Source organism: Ailuropoda melanoleuca, chromosome 14 (genome assembly GCF_002007445.2).
Source record: "Ailuropoda melanoleuca isolate Jingjing chromosome 14, ASM200744v2, whole genome shotgun sequence".
Lineage (NCBI taxonomy): Eukaryota > Metazoa > Chordata > Mammalia > Carnivora > Ursidae > Ailuropoda > Ailuropoda melanoleuca.
Genome location: NC_048231.1, coordinates 61,142,179 through 61,158,713, shown reverse-complemented (window position 1 = coordinate 61,158,713; position 16,535 = coordinate 61,142,179). Strand labels below are relative to the sequence as shown.

The 16,535-nt window shown below is 41.1% G+C and overlaps 1 protein-coding gene across 2 annotated transcripts; it reads right to left on the bottom strand.

The window, feature by feature from the left end:
- Nucleotides 1–410: 410 nt before the first annotated feature.
- Nucleotides 411–15,894, bottom strand: HRH4 (histamine receptor H4). Of its 2 annotated transcripts, XM_002912660.4 has the most exons (3): nucleotides 15,573–15,888; nucleotides 8,321–8,484; nucleotides 411–3,153 (listed from the first exon to the last, which is right to left on the bottom strand). In XM_002912660.4, exons 1-3 carry the CDS (start codon nucleotides 15,769–15,771, stop codon nucleotides 2,320–2,322), a joined length of 1,197 nt encoding a protein of 398 aa, XP_002912706.1. In that variant the 5' UTR covers nucleotides 15,772–15,888; the 3' UTR covers nucleotides 411–2,319. The 2 variants fall into 2 exon arrangements, with proteins under 2 accessions (XP_002912706.1, XP_034499141.1); XM_034643250.1 differs by lacking the exon at nucleotides 8,321–8,484 and having other exon boundaries at nucleotides 2,809–3,153; nucleotides 15,573–15,894.
- Nucleotides 15,895–16,535: the final 641 nt, after the last annotated feature.

Below are 16,535 nucleotides of genomic sequence, written 5' to 3'. Positions count from 1 at the left end.
GAATTACTTTATTTTTCCCCCTAGAAACCCCTACACCAAACTAATAATTATGGCTCTTTCTTGGGCATAGGAATTATTTTATTACTGTCTTTTCTTTTTATGATTAGTACATATTACTTTTCTTATAATGAAAAATAGATTTTAAAGTTCCTCCCGGGCAAATTTAAAAGACTTGGATTTTAAACCTAGGATTTATATTCTATTTTTAAGGAAAATGCCTAATGCATGCCTTTTCCATAAATATCTACTGAGCACATATGGGGTGCCTAACATCGTTAAGAAAACCCCAAAGTAAAATTCCTACACTAAGGAAACTAAATCAGCAAGGTTCATAGGCATAATCTTTACAGCATACTAGCAGCTAACACATGATAGACCCCTAATAAACATTTGTTGAATGAATACGTGAGTGTTCCATCAAAAGTATTTATTTACTCAAACTCTCATTTCACAGTGGATTTGCCTTGTTCTGTTCATTCATCATAAATGTATCACACGTTATCACTTCCAAGACACATTTTGTTCACCTTTCAACAACTCTGGAATCAGGATGGGACTTATAGCAATGCGATTTTTTTCAAGTATTGTTTCATAGACAATTTGCAGCATTTTCTTTTATAGCAACAAATATAGTAACAGTATGTTTTACACGGATGACATCTTTGAATGAAATACAATAGATATTATATTTTCTATATTTTAGAAAATACATATGAATATTTAGGCATGTTTCCACTAGGGTTCAATCAGAAAAAGTTTTCATGGAGCCACACCATTCAATGAACATTCGATCCCCCAGTGATCCTATGAAATCCACAACTACTAATTTATAAATGTCAAAAACAATAACTGACAAGCAACTTTATAAAAACTTGCATATTTATGAGGGTTTATTTCTCGAGTTTTCAAGATCACTATTGAATGTTAAACATGTATCTCCTATTTTGGACTTAATGCAAAGCATGTGTATATGTAAAAATTAGGGGCATGTCTAATCACTTATGTACTTAAAGGATTTTCATATTTTAGTGTTTGAATTTAACCAAGATTTCAAAGGTCTAAGAAATATGAAAATGACTAAACTATAGGAACTCTGAGGAGTGACAAAGAAACATTAATAAAACCTTATAGAAAGATGAAATTAACCAAAATCAAAATGAAATGTTATGACAAAGACAGGCAAAGAACACGAGAAGAAGGAGGAGGGGGAGAAGAAGAGGATGACGAGGAAGAAGAAAAATTGATAATGACAAAAAGAACATAATGTCACCAGTCTAAGAAAATGTGACTCATCAGCAAGATACAACCTACACTAACTGCATATAAAGGAATTATTCTGAGTGCGGCACACAAGTTAAAGGCATCAAATAAAAACAGAAGTATATTAATAATTATTGACATCCACTAGTTCTGTGAATGTTATACCAGGTACATCAGGTTTAATCCCATAGTCCTTCTGCTGTCTCTTTTTTTTTTTTTTTTCCTTCTGCTGTCTCTTAGCCTTTCTCTTTCTTCCGTATTTTCTCACAGAGGTTTTAGACCACATAAAAGTTGGAAGAAGAGAGCAGGAAGGAAAAAGGGAAAGCCACCCTTTCAACTGAATGGTGATCTTGTCTGTCCCTTACTCTCTCATCCTGTGATTGCCGAGCCTTCCAGATAACAGCACTGAGGACTTTTAAGAGCTGCAGTTACCTGCTCTTCCCTCCCCACACTCCCTTCTTCCCTGGGATCAGGAACATAGAGTCCGGAAGTACACATGCCTTCCACTTTTCCATCTGGGCACACCCTCGTCGCTCCCTGCTTCTGACAACTGAAACCCCAACACGCCTTGCCCACTGATCATAACAGAGTTGTCCACATCCAGCAAAGACGGCAATATAGCCTCCTTTTCTATTGTATACTTTAGGAAAAATGGCTTTAAAACTTGACAATTTTTCATCACTATAAAATAAAAAGGGAAATTCACTTAAGGCTATAGCAAAGACTGAACATAGAAAACAAGAACTCTCAACTTTCACCATCAATGCTATATCATGATCTAAAAGACAAGGACGAGGCAATGAGTAAGAAAAGTACAGTGCATTTGTGGCTATGAGTTAACGAAAACATTGTCATCTATTTCTAATTGTACTATTATTATTCACTGGGATAATTTTTCCCTTGACTTCCAGGCTCCAGTGTTTTGTTTCGTTTTTTTAGTTCTCACATGTTAGAATTTTATGGACTTTCCTGGTAGAGTGGAAAGGGCAAAATGAAAGTCAGGTCAAATTCACGTAGATGAGATTAAGACTAAAATTTTTGTAAAGGATAAAATTATCTTTAAGTGGACACTGACCGATTTTGTGATGATATGGGTTGCTTTTTCATACTAAATATTTTCAAGAAAGCCTTCTGGAAATGCCTGTGGCACAACGGATACAGAAAAGGATTGACAAAGGAATTGAGCCATTGAAGCCAAAATGTGATTTCGTACCCAACTATTTGAGGATGCTGATCTAGGGGGTAAATTGAACGAATGATTGTGAACAGCGAATAGGGAGCCCAGCAAAAGGCAAAAACACCTAAGAGAATGGCCAGTGACTTGGCTAATTTCCTGGCTCTGAGCAGTTCAATATGTTCCTTTTGGTGAAGACATAGGGAATCAGAATGGGCGAGGGAAGACATTTTGGAAGCAATTATACTGCTATTCATCTGGGCTCTTAAAGAAAACAAGAGACTGCTCTTTCTTTCATGCCTTTTCAAAGGAGTAGATGGTGCAGTTTCCTTCAGCTCAGGAAGAGATGTTCTTGAAAACAGTCCACCCCTGAGTGAGGACCCACAGTTACTGGGAGAGACAGGAGAAGTGAGTGTGGGCTGGCTTTGCCACCGACTGAGATTGCCACGCTTCCACAGGCTCCAGTAAATGTATATGTTGAAATAGGCCACTGCGAAGACTGGGACCAGGAATTCAAAGAATGACGAGATGGCGAGGATGTACCATATGGTAAAAAATCCAGGTTCGCAACCTTTCTCCTCCAAGACTCTCAAACTGGAATTCTTCCAAGACTCTGAAATCAGAATTATTGGCCCATGCACTAAGAAGGCCAGCACCCAGACAGCCACCATCAGAGCCACGATCTTCAAGATCCCAATGTGTTGAGCTCTGTAAGATACCTAAAAGAGACCAACTAAATTATTTCAATATAATGAACATATGTTGGTTGCAGAAGGCCTATCATAGGCCATCAGGAGTTTCAGAGCTATGCAAGAGGGAAGCTACTTGGCCCTGGGTAACATGATATGGGCCAGGACAGAGGGTTCAGTTTCAGTAGAGCCTGGCCCAAGAGGCAGACTTTCTTTGTGACCTTTCAGAGGGAATCTGTAACCCTCAAGGTTAAACCTGTGATATTCCAGAAAATGTTAAGATCAATATCTAAAATAAGAAGGCCATGTTTCCGACTCTGCAGACACTAATCTGAATGGGGAAACAACTGAAACTGGGTGCCCCTTTCACAGTGTTTCACGATCTGGGTCATGATCAACATTTTTCTTTTAATGAAAGAGAGCGCTCGATGTCAGAGTGCATCACGATCTAAGGGTATGTATTGTTTGATGAAACTTGCTTTTGGAATGTAGATATACATATATAGAGAGAAACACATGTACTGAACCCCACTATCAAATGTGTTTCTCCCTGTGGTCACAGTCAAACAAGTTTGAAAGCCAGTGGCTTTTTTGATCCTAATATTCAGGAAGAATCTACTCTGTAGTTTATTCTGAGACTTTGGTGTCAAAAAGAGAGAATTCTTACATCACTCCCAAGAAGATGACCCCCACCCAAAAAAGTTCTAAACCTGCTATAGAGAAATAGTATAATGTTACTGAGCATTACCAAATAACGTCTTTCTATAAACATGTCCACTCAACAAAAATGGTGCCAAAGCTGTGGTGGCCAGCTCTTTGAGAGACACAGCCATGGCAAGTATCACAGTCTTTTTTAAAGGGTAAAGAATGTTCTAGGTCTGCTTGGTCACTAAGACTGGCTTCTATAAGGAAAAAATGAGATTCTATGAGTAAGGATTGCTCTCAGTTCTCAAGACCCATGATCTTTGATAGATCCTGAAATCTTTAAAAATATCTTCTATAAGAAATCTAAAAGGTCACCCACCCTGTATGAGGGAAAAACATGAACCAATAATTTTTTTAAGGGGACCTGGAACAGACAACCTCCCTAAGCTTCTTTTAGATCAGTAAGGTTCCTTCCAGCTCATATGTTCCATATTTCTCAGATTTCCTCACTCAAGGGAAAGGAAATGATTTCCCCCATGAAACTGGAATATGCCTCATGTACTATTTTCTCTGTGAGTTTCTAAATCTCACGCTATGATGTTTTCTCATTTTTATTAAAAAGGTACAACAATGCCCAGCACTGTCTTTCTCTGATGGATTGTGCAGGCTGGTAAGGGCTCAACAATTGGCTGGAGGTAAGAGAAAGCAGGGTTAAAAAAAAAAGTTATTTTTAAAAGCTGCAGGGAAGTGGGGTTTTTTTTTCCAAATTACTGATATTTCTGAGGCTAAGCTAAAATGCATATGGTGCTGACCACAAGTTCCCAAATACAATACGCTTTTTTGCCTTCTGCTTCTCATGCCACTAATTAATACATCTCTTGCACTAAATCTAATGATTATGAAGATGGTAACAATACCCAGATGGTCATAAAACTGCATTTAGTTTTTTAATTGCTCTGTTCAGCCTTTGTAATGATGTGATGCAATATGTTGGAAAGTGATCTCTTTTCTATTATGCATAAGGTCAAATGGGATAATGGACATACAAGGGAATTGAAAAGATGATGCCCATCTCTTCATCTCTGGGTAGCATTTTTGACAGATAGCTCAAGCATTGCTTGAATACAGGCCCAAGCCAGTTGGAGTGGACTTCGTGACATCAATCAATGGCCCAGTCCTCACCCATGACAGAATATGTTCGTTATTCAGGATATTGCCTCTTCTAGGATATCCCAACGCTCTGTGAATCAGGTTTCTTCCATAAGGCAGAGCAGCCTCCGGAACCTGCTGGTGTTACTAAGGAGATGGGATTGCACAGCCATTCTAAGTGCCTGCTGCAGGTTGAGTTGTGTCCTCCAAAGAGACAGGTTGAAATCCTAAGACCCGGTATCTGTGTGCATGACCTCATTTGCAAGTAGGGTCCTTGCAGATATAATCAAGTTAAGATAAGGTCATATTCAATTAGGGTGAGCCCTAATCCAATATGACTGGTGTCCTTATAAGAAAGACACAGACACACGGGGAGAACACTGTGTGTCAATGGAAGCAGAGACTGAAGTGACATATCTACAAGCCAAGGACCACCAAGGAATGCCAAGGATGGCTGTTTATATTAGAAGCTAAGAGAAAGGCATGGAACAGGCAGCCCTAGAGGCCTCAGAGAGAGCATTGCCCTGCCTCCACCTTGATTTGGGACTTCAGGTCTCCAAACATGAAATGTATTTCAGGGAATAAGTTTCTGTGGTCTTAAGCCACCCGATGTGCAGTACTTGTAAAATTACTACAGTCCTAGGAAACTAGCCAGCCCCCAGCAATCATATTTTTCATGGTCTTGATTTTACTCTCAAGCTTCCTTCTTCACCTTCAGGTTAAAAAAAAAAAAAAAACTCTCTCCACTTACTATCTTAATTCTGCATACATTTGAATTCCCACTCCTTCCAACTACACTGTTCTACTTTCCCCCACCCACTCTTGCTTCAGCCACACGGAAATCTGCCCCTCCAGAAAATGTGCTGAACACTGTAATCACGCACTGCCATCTGCATTGGGCCTTCCTTTTCCAAATTATTGTCAGATTTCCATTTCCCAGGCCCAGCCCACGACCCTGCGATCATACTGTCTCCTCTACTTTGAACTACAGCAAGAACTCGGCTTCCCCACAACCACTTCCTGCGAGCTTCAGTGGTCTTTGAGGGCTTCCTGGCTCACACTGCTGTATTTGAACTCTTCTCCAACAGAGGCACAAGGGCTACCTGAGCGCCCCCTCGTGAGCATCCATGCGCCGGGCTGTGGAGCTCCGCTACGCACTTGACTCCGTGCTATGAACTAAGGATCTTGGATCCAGCTGACCCAGCCCTCACCAAATTTATAGCCTGTGTGGCCAGGGGAATTCCTCAGGGCAAGACTAGGAAACAAACCCACTCATTTTCTCTCTGGGCATCAGTCCTCATGTCTCTCTGACTTCTACGCACGTTTCCTAACTGTGTAAACTGTCCCTTAACCTTTGCGCACACCTGAGGTGGACCCAAGAGCTCAGGCACCCAGCAAAGGGATGTCCTAGTGAACACCAACTAGGAACATCCAGTGAAGACTAAAAAGAAATCTTAACCCAGGAAAAAAAGGAAATGTTTCAGTATAAATGGGAAAGATTATGAATTACAGCACTTTTTCGAACATTTTGACGGACTCAAACTACGGAATACATTTTGTATCATTACTAAATGCACAGACAGAAGTACTCATAAAATAATACTTTTATTATGTATAAGGTACTATGATATTTTATACTTTATTTTTTATTCTGTTTTACTATGTTTTTTTCTGTATTTTTTCATAAAAAAAAAAAAGAAGTGGTCACAACCCACTGAACTGACTTCATGACTCAGTAATGGGTCCCAAGCCACAAGTCAAAAACCATGAGCTTATAGGCATCTGAATTGCTCATCCAAACTGATCTGCACTCTCTCCATAGTTTGTCTAGTACCGACTGCAGTGGACCCTGGTGCCAATGACGTACCTGAGGCTAAGTGTCTGGATGTCCCAACACATTCAGTCTCCCCTTCTTCCTGACAATATGGCAGCTCAGCTAGAGACCACATTTCCTTTTTGTTGCAGTGAGATGGGAGACTGTGTGACTCAACATCACCAATAAAATGTGAGTGTAAATGATTATATGATTCTGTATTACTTGGTTAAAAGAAAATCCCTTGTCCTGGACCTCTGCCCTTCGCCCATCCTTTCTAGAACCTGGAGTGACAGCAACCTCACTTTGACCATGCAGAGGAGAATAATGACCTAGAGCAGGGGTCAGTAAACTACTGTCCATGAAACAAATGTGGCCCACCACCTGTTTGGATAAATAAATTTTTATTGGAACACAATGAATGAATCATTCTTTTTTTTTTTGACATATTATGTATAGCTGTATTTGTGCCATCATGGCAGATTTGAGCAGTTGCAACAGAGACCATAGGTCCCTTGATAGCAAAAGTTTGCCGACACCTACCCTAAAGGGTGCAGAGCCACCCTGTTAGCCTAGGTCCCTGGATAAGTTCCTGGAGCAGAGGCTTTCCTGGAATGTTCTGTGAGAGAAAAATAAATTTCTACCTTGTTTGAGCCTCCTCTTTGTTCCTGCAGTTTATCCTTGCCTTATGCAATATACCCTCCCAACCTTGTCTGCTCCAAGCTGCGCAGCCCTCCCAAGCCAGAGCTGTCCTCTCAGCACCTCCAACACCACACCTAGTCCATGGTACTGAACCCATCTGTTTCTGGATCTGTCTCCATGTTTCGTTTCTATATCCCAGCACTTAGCAAAATCCCTTGTACACAGTCGCATTTCCCAGAGATTTAGGTCCTCGGACCCAAGAGTGAAAGAGGTTTCCCATCTAGGTCTCAAAGACTTCAGATTACTGCCCCATATTTCTATACCCCTGTCACCCTTTGTCTTTACTTGCATCTGCCTTGTTTTTCCCCTTGTTCTATTGCTAATAAACTTAGCTTGCTTAAGAACTGTCACTAACTTGTTGATCAGCCTATTCCAAATCTTGGGTCAATTCAGACTTTCTTGGTGTGGATCCTACACTGGCCTTGGGACTTGATCTCCCAGGCTGGTCCCAAAATCAGCTTCTCTGATTTTCTCATGACATTCAGAAGTCTGGGCATCTTTCTACTTGCCCACCAGGTCCCACCTGAGGAAAATATTCAGGTCTTAGTTTGTGTAAGGAATGGACTTGATAAGTCTACTATGACTCATATGTATATGCAATCTACCGTGGACTCAGGATACCGCTTCTGAAAACTTGCCTTGGATTTTCTTTGATGGCCTTCCTACGCTATCAGCACGTAAGGGAGTGAGTGACTTAGCCAAATCACACACAGAAATTGTTCACTAAGGGCCAATGAAAACTTAGTGCCAAATAGCAGAAGGATAATCAGGCTCCTCTAAGGTTTGCCAACTAAACAAAAAATTACACTTAAAAAAATATCTGCGTGGGGACCCAAAATGTACGAGTATGTCATCTTCTAAAGAAGGTAAATGAATGTTTTGACTTACAGCATTTGAGACTGACTGGTATCGATCATAGCTGATGAGAACAATGTTATAAACAGACGCTGTACACAAAAGATAGTCAACAATGAGCCAAAATGCACAGAGCCCATTTCCAAAGTCCCAATCAAACAGCGTGTGAGGGATGTACAAAGGAATGGAGATCATACCTGTATAAGGAAAAAATAAGGGGAAAAAAAGCCTGTATCAATGAATACAAAGAGACATAGGCATATAACACAATGACATACCTGAATTGACCAAAAGTGGCTTGATTATAATTTAGAAATTCATTGTGTTTCATCAACAAAACTCAGGACTGATTTCCTACACATTCTTTAAATACCATTTTTACAATGGCTGTCAGAAGGATCATACATTTCCTTATTTCCAAATTAGGCTCAGGTCCTGACCCGCATTTCCAGCCATATACACCACAAGTCATCTTTTTCTTTTTCTTTTTCTTTTTCTTTTTCTTTTTCTTTTTCTTTTTCTTTTTCTTTTTCTTTCTTTCTTTCTTTCTTTTTTTCTTTCTTTCTTCATTCTTTCTTTCTTTTTTAATTTAGATTCAATTAGCCAACATACAATACATCATTAGTTTTTGATGTAATGTTCAATGATTCATTCATTGTGTGTAACACCCAGCACTTATCACATCACATGCCCTCCTTAATTCCCATCACCCAGTTACCCCAGCCCCCCAGGCCCTCCCTTTCCACAACCCTCAGTTTATTTCCCAGAGTCAAGAGTCTCTCTCAGTTGTCTCCCTCTCTGATTTCTTCCCATTCAGTTTTCTCTCCCTTTCTCTACGATCCTCTGCGCTATTCCTTATATTCCACATATGAGTGAAACCATATGATAATTTTCTTTTTCTGATTGAACAAGTCATCTTTATGTTCATAATCCAACCCAGACAGGATGGGCCAGCCTTCCCCCAAACACAGCCCACAGTTTCACATGTCCTTTGCCAACAGCATTCTCTTTTCCTAGAATAGCCTCCTCTCTTCTACTGAGAAGTCTGATTACTTCCTTCTCATTCTTCATTCAGTTCACAAAAATGACTTCCTCTTTGACTTCTTTCTCGGAACTTCCTTGGCAGAAGTGACCCCTCCGTCACTTACACGATGCTGGCACTTTGCTCTTCCCTCCCTCTCTCATGTACAAATACATTCTACTTTGCAGCTCTGTCATCTTTTCACGTGTTTCTCCTGAGGGTTGGTACCCTGTTGCAAGCTGACCTTTGCATTTCTCACAACACTGAGAGTTGACCAGTGGCTCCCACGTTTGACTTAAATAAATTAGTAACAGCTGATATGTATTGTGCAGTTACCACAGGCCAGACATTGTGCTATGTCTGCTGCATGTATCACCTCATTTAAAGTTCACAGAAACCGTCTGAGGGTAGAAATCATGCTGAGTTAGCCGATAAAGAACCCATAGCTCAAGGTGGAGCCATAATTGCCCAAGGTCCACTCAGCCAGGAAGTGGAAGTTTGGCTTTGAAACCAGGCAGTGTGATTTCAGGACTCCTGACGTGAACCACTACACTTCACTGAGTGAACAAATATATAAGTGGTTCAGCTCTGCACAGAAATTGCTTAATTATGAAAAACAACTAAACTGGGCTCCCTTTTCTTTAGCTTTGCTGGAGTTTTTCATTGTATGGACATTCCAGACAGGTGACACTACTCACTGAGGATATAACCTATTAAGAGGAAGCTCAGTGAGAATCTTCATATTTTATTAGGCACTTGGCTAGATTTCCTATTTTCGTATGAAAATCAAGTTAGTCTATCATGAAGAACAATAGTAAAAGCAAAGGACCGGAGAAGGAAAGAGAAGGATAAAAGGAATTCCTGCACTCTCTCACAGCCAGATGACATGAGGATAGAACCAATGACATGTGGTTTCAGCACCAGTGAAAAGGAATGCAGAATTTAGTGTTCTGTACCTAGGTTCACATGCAAAGAAGAGAGGCAAGGCCCCACGGAGATGGAAGAGCTTATATGTAGTTCCAATTGCCTGCTTGTTTCATGTTTCAATTATATTTTTAATGATAACCAAGCTTCCTTATGGGGCCTTCCATTTCAAAGGGGTGCATGCATGCACATGCCTGTGATATAAAATAGGTAAATAAATAAGATAAAGTATCTGAGATAAATCACCTGAGATAGAGCAAAGCATCTTCAAAACAGAGATATGTATCATATTTTGGCCCAGAGTTGTGGCTTCTGTCCGATATTCCCAACATGAGTATTTCACACACACACACACACACACACATACACACACACACACACACACACACGCATGTGTGCGCTCATTTCCTCCACAGAATAAAAAAAGGCAAAATGCCAGTAATCATTTGCATTACAGACACCACAGTCTATTTAAACGTTAAAGGGAGGGTGTGAGTTCAACAGTCTTGTCCACACATTTTCTGATTTAGATGAAAGAGGAAGGGTGTGTCTGGGTGTGGTCAAAACTTTAGGAGCTCCTTAAAATAGCAGTTTGAAACAGGATGTAGTCCTATTCCTTTGGCTTTTTTTTTTCCTTAAGATTTTATTTATTTATCTGAGAGAGAAAGAGAAAGAGAGAGCATGAGAGGCAGAGGGTCAGAGGAAGAAGCAGATGCCCCGCTGAGCGCTGAGCAGGGACACCTACACAGGCTCCGGGATCATGACCTGAGCTGAAGGCAGCGGCTTAACTGACTGAGCCACCCAGGTGCCCCCCCCATTCCTTTGGCTTTAATGAAACTCTGCTTTCACCTCCTGTTCTACATATTTTAGCACAAATGTCATGCTCAGATCTTATTGAGTGGTGATGTTTGTGATTTATTTCCAAAGGAGTTTCAAAGACTGAATCGTAAATATTTCTAGGATACAGCCACTCTGAAGTGTTTCTATAATTTCCACTCTGGAATCATGCTTCTGGGTCAAACAGACTTGAGAAGTAAAACTAAGAGCTAGTTTCTTGAAAAGAGCAATAGACCTTTGGCATAACAGATTAAGGGGGTTGAGGGCGGGGCGCCTGGGTGGCTCAGTCATTAAGCGTCTGCCTTTGGCTTAGGGCGTGATCCTAGCGTTCTAGGATCGAGCCCTGCATCGGGCTCCCAGGCTGGGAGCCTGCTTCTTCCTCTCCCACTCCCTCTGCTTGTGTTCCCTCTCTCGCTGGCTGTCTCTCTCTGTCAAATAAATAAATAAAATCTTTAAGAAAAAAGGGGGGGGTTGAGGGTGGAGATTAAGAGAAAACAAACTATATTAAGAGAAGGCAGTGAAGAACTAAAAACAAGGAGGTGAAGGAAGGGGGTTTGGGGAGAGAGAAGAAAAAAGAAGGATGAAAAGAAAAGCCCTGTGAGAATCCAGGCCACTTGCTCACCCCAGCCTGCCCCCCACCTTTCCTACCTCACCTCCCACTACTCCATCTGCCCCTCACTCCCTCCACCCCAGTTCCTCTGGCCTCAAACACACCACACATGCGCCCCCCTCAGATCCTTGCACTTTCCTTAGCAGGAATGCCCTTCCCTCAGAGAGCTCCTTCTGTTCACTCAGTTGTGTCCTAACCAATAAGCCCTACCAGACATTTAAATGGTAATCTCCATCTCCAGCACCCTTTCTCTCCCTCTTGCCTGCTGTTTTTCTTACTAGCAATGACCACCCTCTAAAATGCTATATAATTTTACTTATATTTATTATGTGTCTCCCCCCCCCACCCCAGTAGAAATAGAAGCACCATGAGGACTGGGAGTTTTGTTCCTATTTTCACTGCTATATCCCCACCACTTCAAAGAGTGTCTGCTGCAAAATAAACCAGTATTGGATGAATGATTAGATGAGAATAGGCAAGCCCAGTTTGCTTGAAAATTACCACCAGTCTGGTATTGCCCCTTCTTTCCAAAGCCAGCTTAAGAAACTTCATCTTCCATGAGAAAATGACAATCAAAAGCTGGGGGTAGCTAAAAGCCCCAGTGAATTCTTTGGGCCAATAAGGGAATGGATGGATAATGGTGAGTGCATAGAGGGTGTTATGGACTGAATGTCTGTGTCTCCCCGAAATTCATATGTTGAAGCCCTACCCCACAGGGTGGCTGCATTTGGAGTTAGGGCCTACAAGGAGGTAAAGTTAAATGAATGTAAGGATGGAGCCCTGACCTAACAGGATTAGTGTCCTTATGAGAAGAAACACTGGAGAGCCTGCTTGCTCACTCTCTCTACACACACTCACAGGAAAGGCCACATGAGAACACATGGAGAAGGCAGCCGCCTACAAATCAGGAAGAGAGTCCTCACCAGGAACCAAATGTGCTGGTACCTTGATCTGGGACTTCTCAGCCTCCAGAACCATGAGGAAGTCCATTGCTGTTAAGTCACCCAGACTGGGGTATTTTGTTACGGCAGCCCAAGCTAATCAACAGGGAAAAGAAGAGTCCTGAACTGAGGAATGAAGGGACTAAAGATAAACTTTGTCCCCTTGAAAACATGGTTCAGACTCTGTCAGCCCCAACCACCTTTGTGCTTGCAGATCCTGCCTGGCCATCTGTCACATGGTCGTGTAGGGCAGAAATTCCCACACACATGTAGACGTGAAGAAGGTACCCATAGATGAAAAACATTAGTCGTGTGATACCAATTTTATAGATATCCATACATAGTGATCATTTGGTTTTTTTTCTGGAATAATGTGTGGATGAGATATACTTATATCAATGTAGCTGGTACTGGAATTTCTCAATAAATCTTTGCTTTCCAACACTACATTCAGCCTGGGAAGTTACTCAGGTTCCACAAATTTGGATTTTTGATTAGAGGCCAGTTCTAAAACCTGTAAGAAGATGGCATTCAGCCAAAAGCCCACAATACCTAGCACATGCGATGCTCCAGGCCATTGCTGCATGGTTCTGGAGCTCAAGGTCTCCTGAACAAAAACACGAAGAATTGCTGCCTTTATAAATACAGGAAAATTCTCGTGAATTCTGCCCTGGCCCAGCACCCCTGTCACAAGCCTACAGGCTCACTTCTGAGCACGACTGAGGAAAAAGAACAGCCTCAACACAAAACTCCAAACTTGTTACAGAAAATTCTCAGAGACTGTCCTAATTCTGATAGCATCGTGACAAACACTGTTAAGTAAGTAGACCTCTGGATGAAGCTGGCAGGGGGCAGGGAAAATGCAAAGGAGGAGACGGGCAGATTGAGAGAGATTCTGGCTTGTGTCTGATGGCTCTTGTCAGCAGCAAAGCCATTTCTTTTTCCATCCACCTGCTGATGGCAGGGGACCCCCATCTACATCTGCAGGAACATTTCCCCAAGACCCACCACATCTTTATACCGTGGTGCCCAAGCCCATGGTGGTGGGGCTGCCTTGGTGCTTCCATTGGGCCACACAAGGAAACGTTCTGTTCTTATCTAGTACCATCTTTGCTCAAAAAAGCTTCCGGCCTCAGGCTCTCTCTGTTGGGTATAGTTGTACCCCATTCCTCCCTACCACCACTCTCTTTGAGTTAGTTAAAATATATAATGGACTGTTAAGTGCTACGTATTATCTAAAAGTTGAACAGTTCTGTGAAGAAGGCAAAGAGGGATAAGTATGTTTATAGCAGAATATTCTCTCTGTTCACATAAATATAGTCCTATAGTTATACATGTTTCTGTGATTACAGAAAATGATGTGGAAGGATCTACCTCAAGTTGTTAATGTGAGTTACCTGGAGGGGTAGAATTGAGGAGAGAAATGAGGAAATTGTTGCCTTTTTTCAGTACTTCTATCTTGGTTCTCCACCTTCATCTCTGACCCAGTCATATCTATGCCGTGACTCCTAAATCCATCTCTCCAGCTAGATGTTTCCTCCAGAAGGTTTATCAGTACAATATCAGAAGCATTGGCTGCCCTCCCAAACACCCTCTATTCCTATTAATTGTGCCATATTTTTCTTGTCCCCAGAACTTAATCTTTATCTCATTTTTCTCTTTCTCCTGCCCAACCCTACCCTTGCAGCTCTGCCTCCCTCCCCAACTTCCTTTCCACTCTCCCCACAGTACCTTAGAGCCTTAACCTATGACTTGTGCCTAGATTGCTGCAGGAATGGTTTTGAAGCCAAGATGCCACCTGCTCCAGCTTTTCCCACTTGCTACGTCTCCGCTAATGCCTCTAAGGTAAAGCTTCCATCCATCGGATCACTCACTGGCTTTAAAAATCCAGATCTCCACATTGCCTGTTGAATAACCTCCAATCCAGACACACTACTATTCAAGGGCCTTCATTGTATAGAGTCCAACGACTGCAACTTCACCCCCTACTGATCCCATACAGTTAGCCTGGAGCTCACACTTAGGAGGACATACACAGTGATCTTCTACCAGCGTGGCTTTGCTGATTCTTGGAATACTCCTCTCCATCTCTGCCTATGGAGATTCTATCCATCCTTTGAAGTTCATTTCAGATGCTTCTACCCACTAACCAAACGAGCTCTCTCCCTCCTCTGAGCACCCATAGCACTTGGTAGTTCTCTGTGGTTCTCACATCACACTCTATGCTGTTACAGTCACTTGTGAGCTTCTCTTTCCCACTCTCCTACATTGAAACCTTATCAAAGAAAAAAGCCTAACTTAGTCTCTATGTATCTCATTATCTAATCATACTTGAGTACATAACAGTCCTTACACATGATAGGTAATCTACTATCATTTGTGACCTTGGTTTGAGTTGACACCTATCTGCAGAGAAATCAAAAGAGAAGAGGACTAACATTGGTTGAGCAACCCTATGTTCCAGGCAACAAAGTAAATATTTCATGAGTTTTGTTTCATCATAAAATAAATGAAAGCATTTATGAAGCTATAGACAATGATAAGTTAAATTATACTAGAAACTCCTATAAAGCAATATCATCAACTGACATTTGTACACATACTTATAAACCTAAACATATAAGGAAAATAGCTTCAGAAACAAGTAACTCTTAGACTAAGCAATTTTAGAACTATTCTGGACTTATTTTTATTCTACAGAAAGAAAATAAACTGTTGCCAAATGAAAATTCTCCTACAAACCTGATTTACACATATATATTCTTCCCCTGAAGTGCCATATGGCCTCCCCGGAACTTTAATCCTTAAACTTTGTTTTTAACATCCCCAATTCTAAACAGTCCCTTGAAATAACAAAAGCTTATTTTAAAAAAAGAAGGAAAGGTAATTTTAAGGTTTTAGACATAAATTATAATTGGAAAAGATTATCTGAAATAAAGATAGGTAACTTACCAACAAAGAAGTCAGCAATGGCCAGGTTAAGAAAAAAGTAATTACTTCGATGCCTAAGCTTTTTGTCCACCACAAAAGCTAGAATAACCACAGCATTTCCTAGCATTATAGCAAAAGCTAGTAAACCCATTAAAAATGCTAGAGTAACACGAGTGCTTAGTGGCAAAGTCGTTGTGTCCGTGCTGTTCATAGCTGACATCACATCAAATGTTGAAAAAGCTCAATAGAGCAAATTAATCCAGCAAAACTATTCTGACAAGTACGTTTTCCAGTCAGATACCTAGTATATATAGTCTCCTACTCATAACAATATTTTTTCAAAATCTAATGCTGATCTCACTGTACTTCCTGATTCTTGATAAAGCAATCTTGTGATAACAGTTTCCCTTTAACTGACACTGAAAAAGTATTTTTCAAAAGATCGTGAAATGTTTTATTGTAAACATTTGAATATGATTTAACCATCTCCCCATAATAGAGAAATATTACATAATATATGTGAAATATAATTGATTCAGTGTATAGTAAGAAATTGGGCTCCAATGAGATTTTTTTTCAGCTGTTAGAGATCTAGTTCAAGACTCCCTTCTGACTGTGATGGAGTACCACGGGCTGAATTCACTATCCCTTCTGACACAACCAAAAAACTGGACAGAATATATGAAGCAATGGTTTTCCAGGCACTGGGCATCAGGCAGTGAAGGACAGTGATCCCTGAGAAAAGGGGAGAAAATGAGGTCAGCTCTGCAGTTGTCCCCACTTACTGTCTTTTTTGAGTTTCCAGGGCACAGAGCAGAGAGGGGACATCTGGGAGGAGCCCTCAGCAGATTTCCTGCGATGGGGAGATGAAGCTGAGAGTCGGGGAGTACCAGGCAGGACTCTACTGCAGAGCTGCTATATAATATATATATTTTAACTGCAAGTAAGCCAGAAGTCTTGCATGTTAAGATGGTGCTTGTGATT

Excerpts from the sequence above, each read along its gene's own strand:
- HRH4 (XM_002912660.4), bottom strand. The coding sequence starts at position 15,771 with ATGTCAGCTATGAACAGCACGGACACAACGACTTTGCCACTAAGCACT. Across the intron at positions 8,485-15,572 it reads CATTGCTGACTTCTTTGTTG|GTATGATCTCCATTCCTTTG; the intron begins GTAAGTTACCTA and ends TTCCTTATACAG. Across the intron at positions 3,154-8,320 it reads ACCAGTCAGTCTCAAATGCT|GTATCTTACAGAGCTCAACA; the intron begins GTAAGTCAAAAC and ends GGTCTCTTTTAG.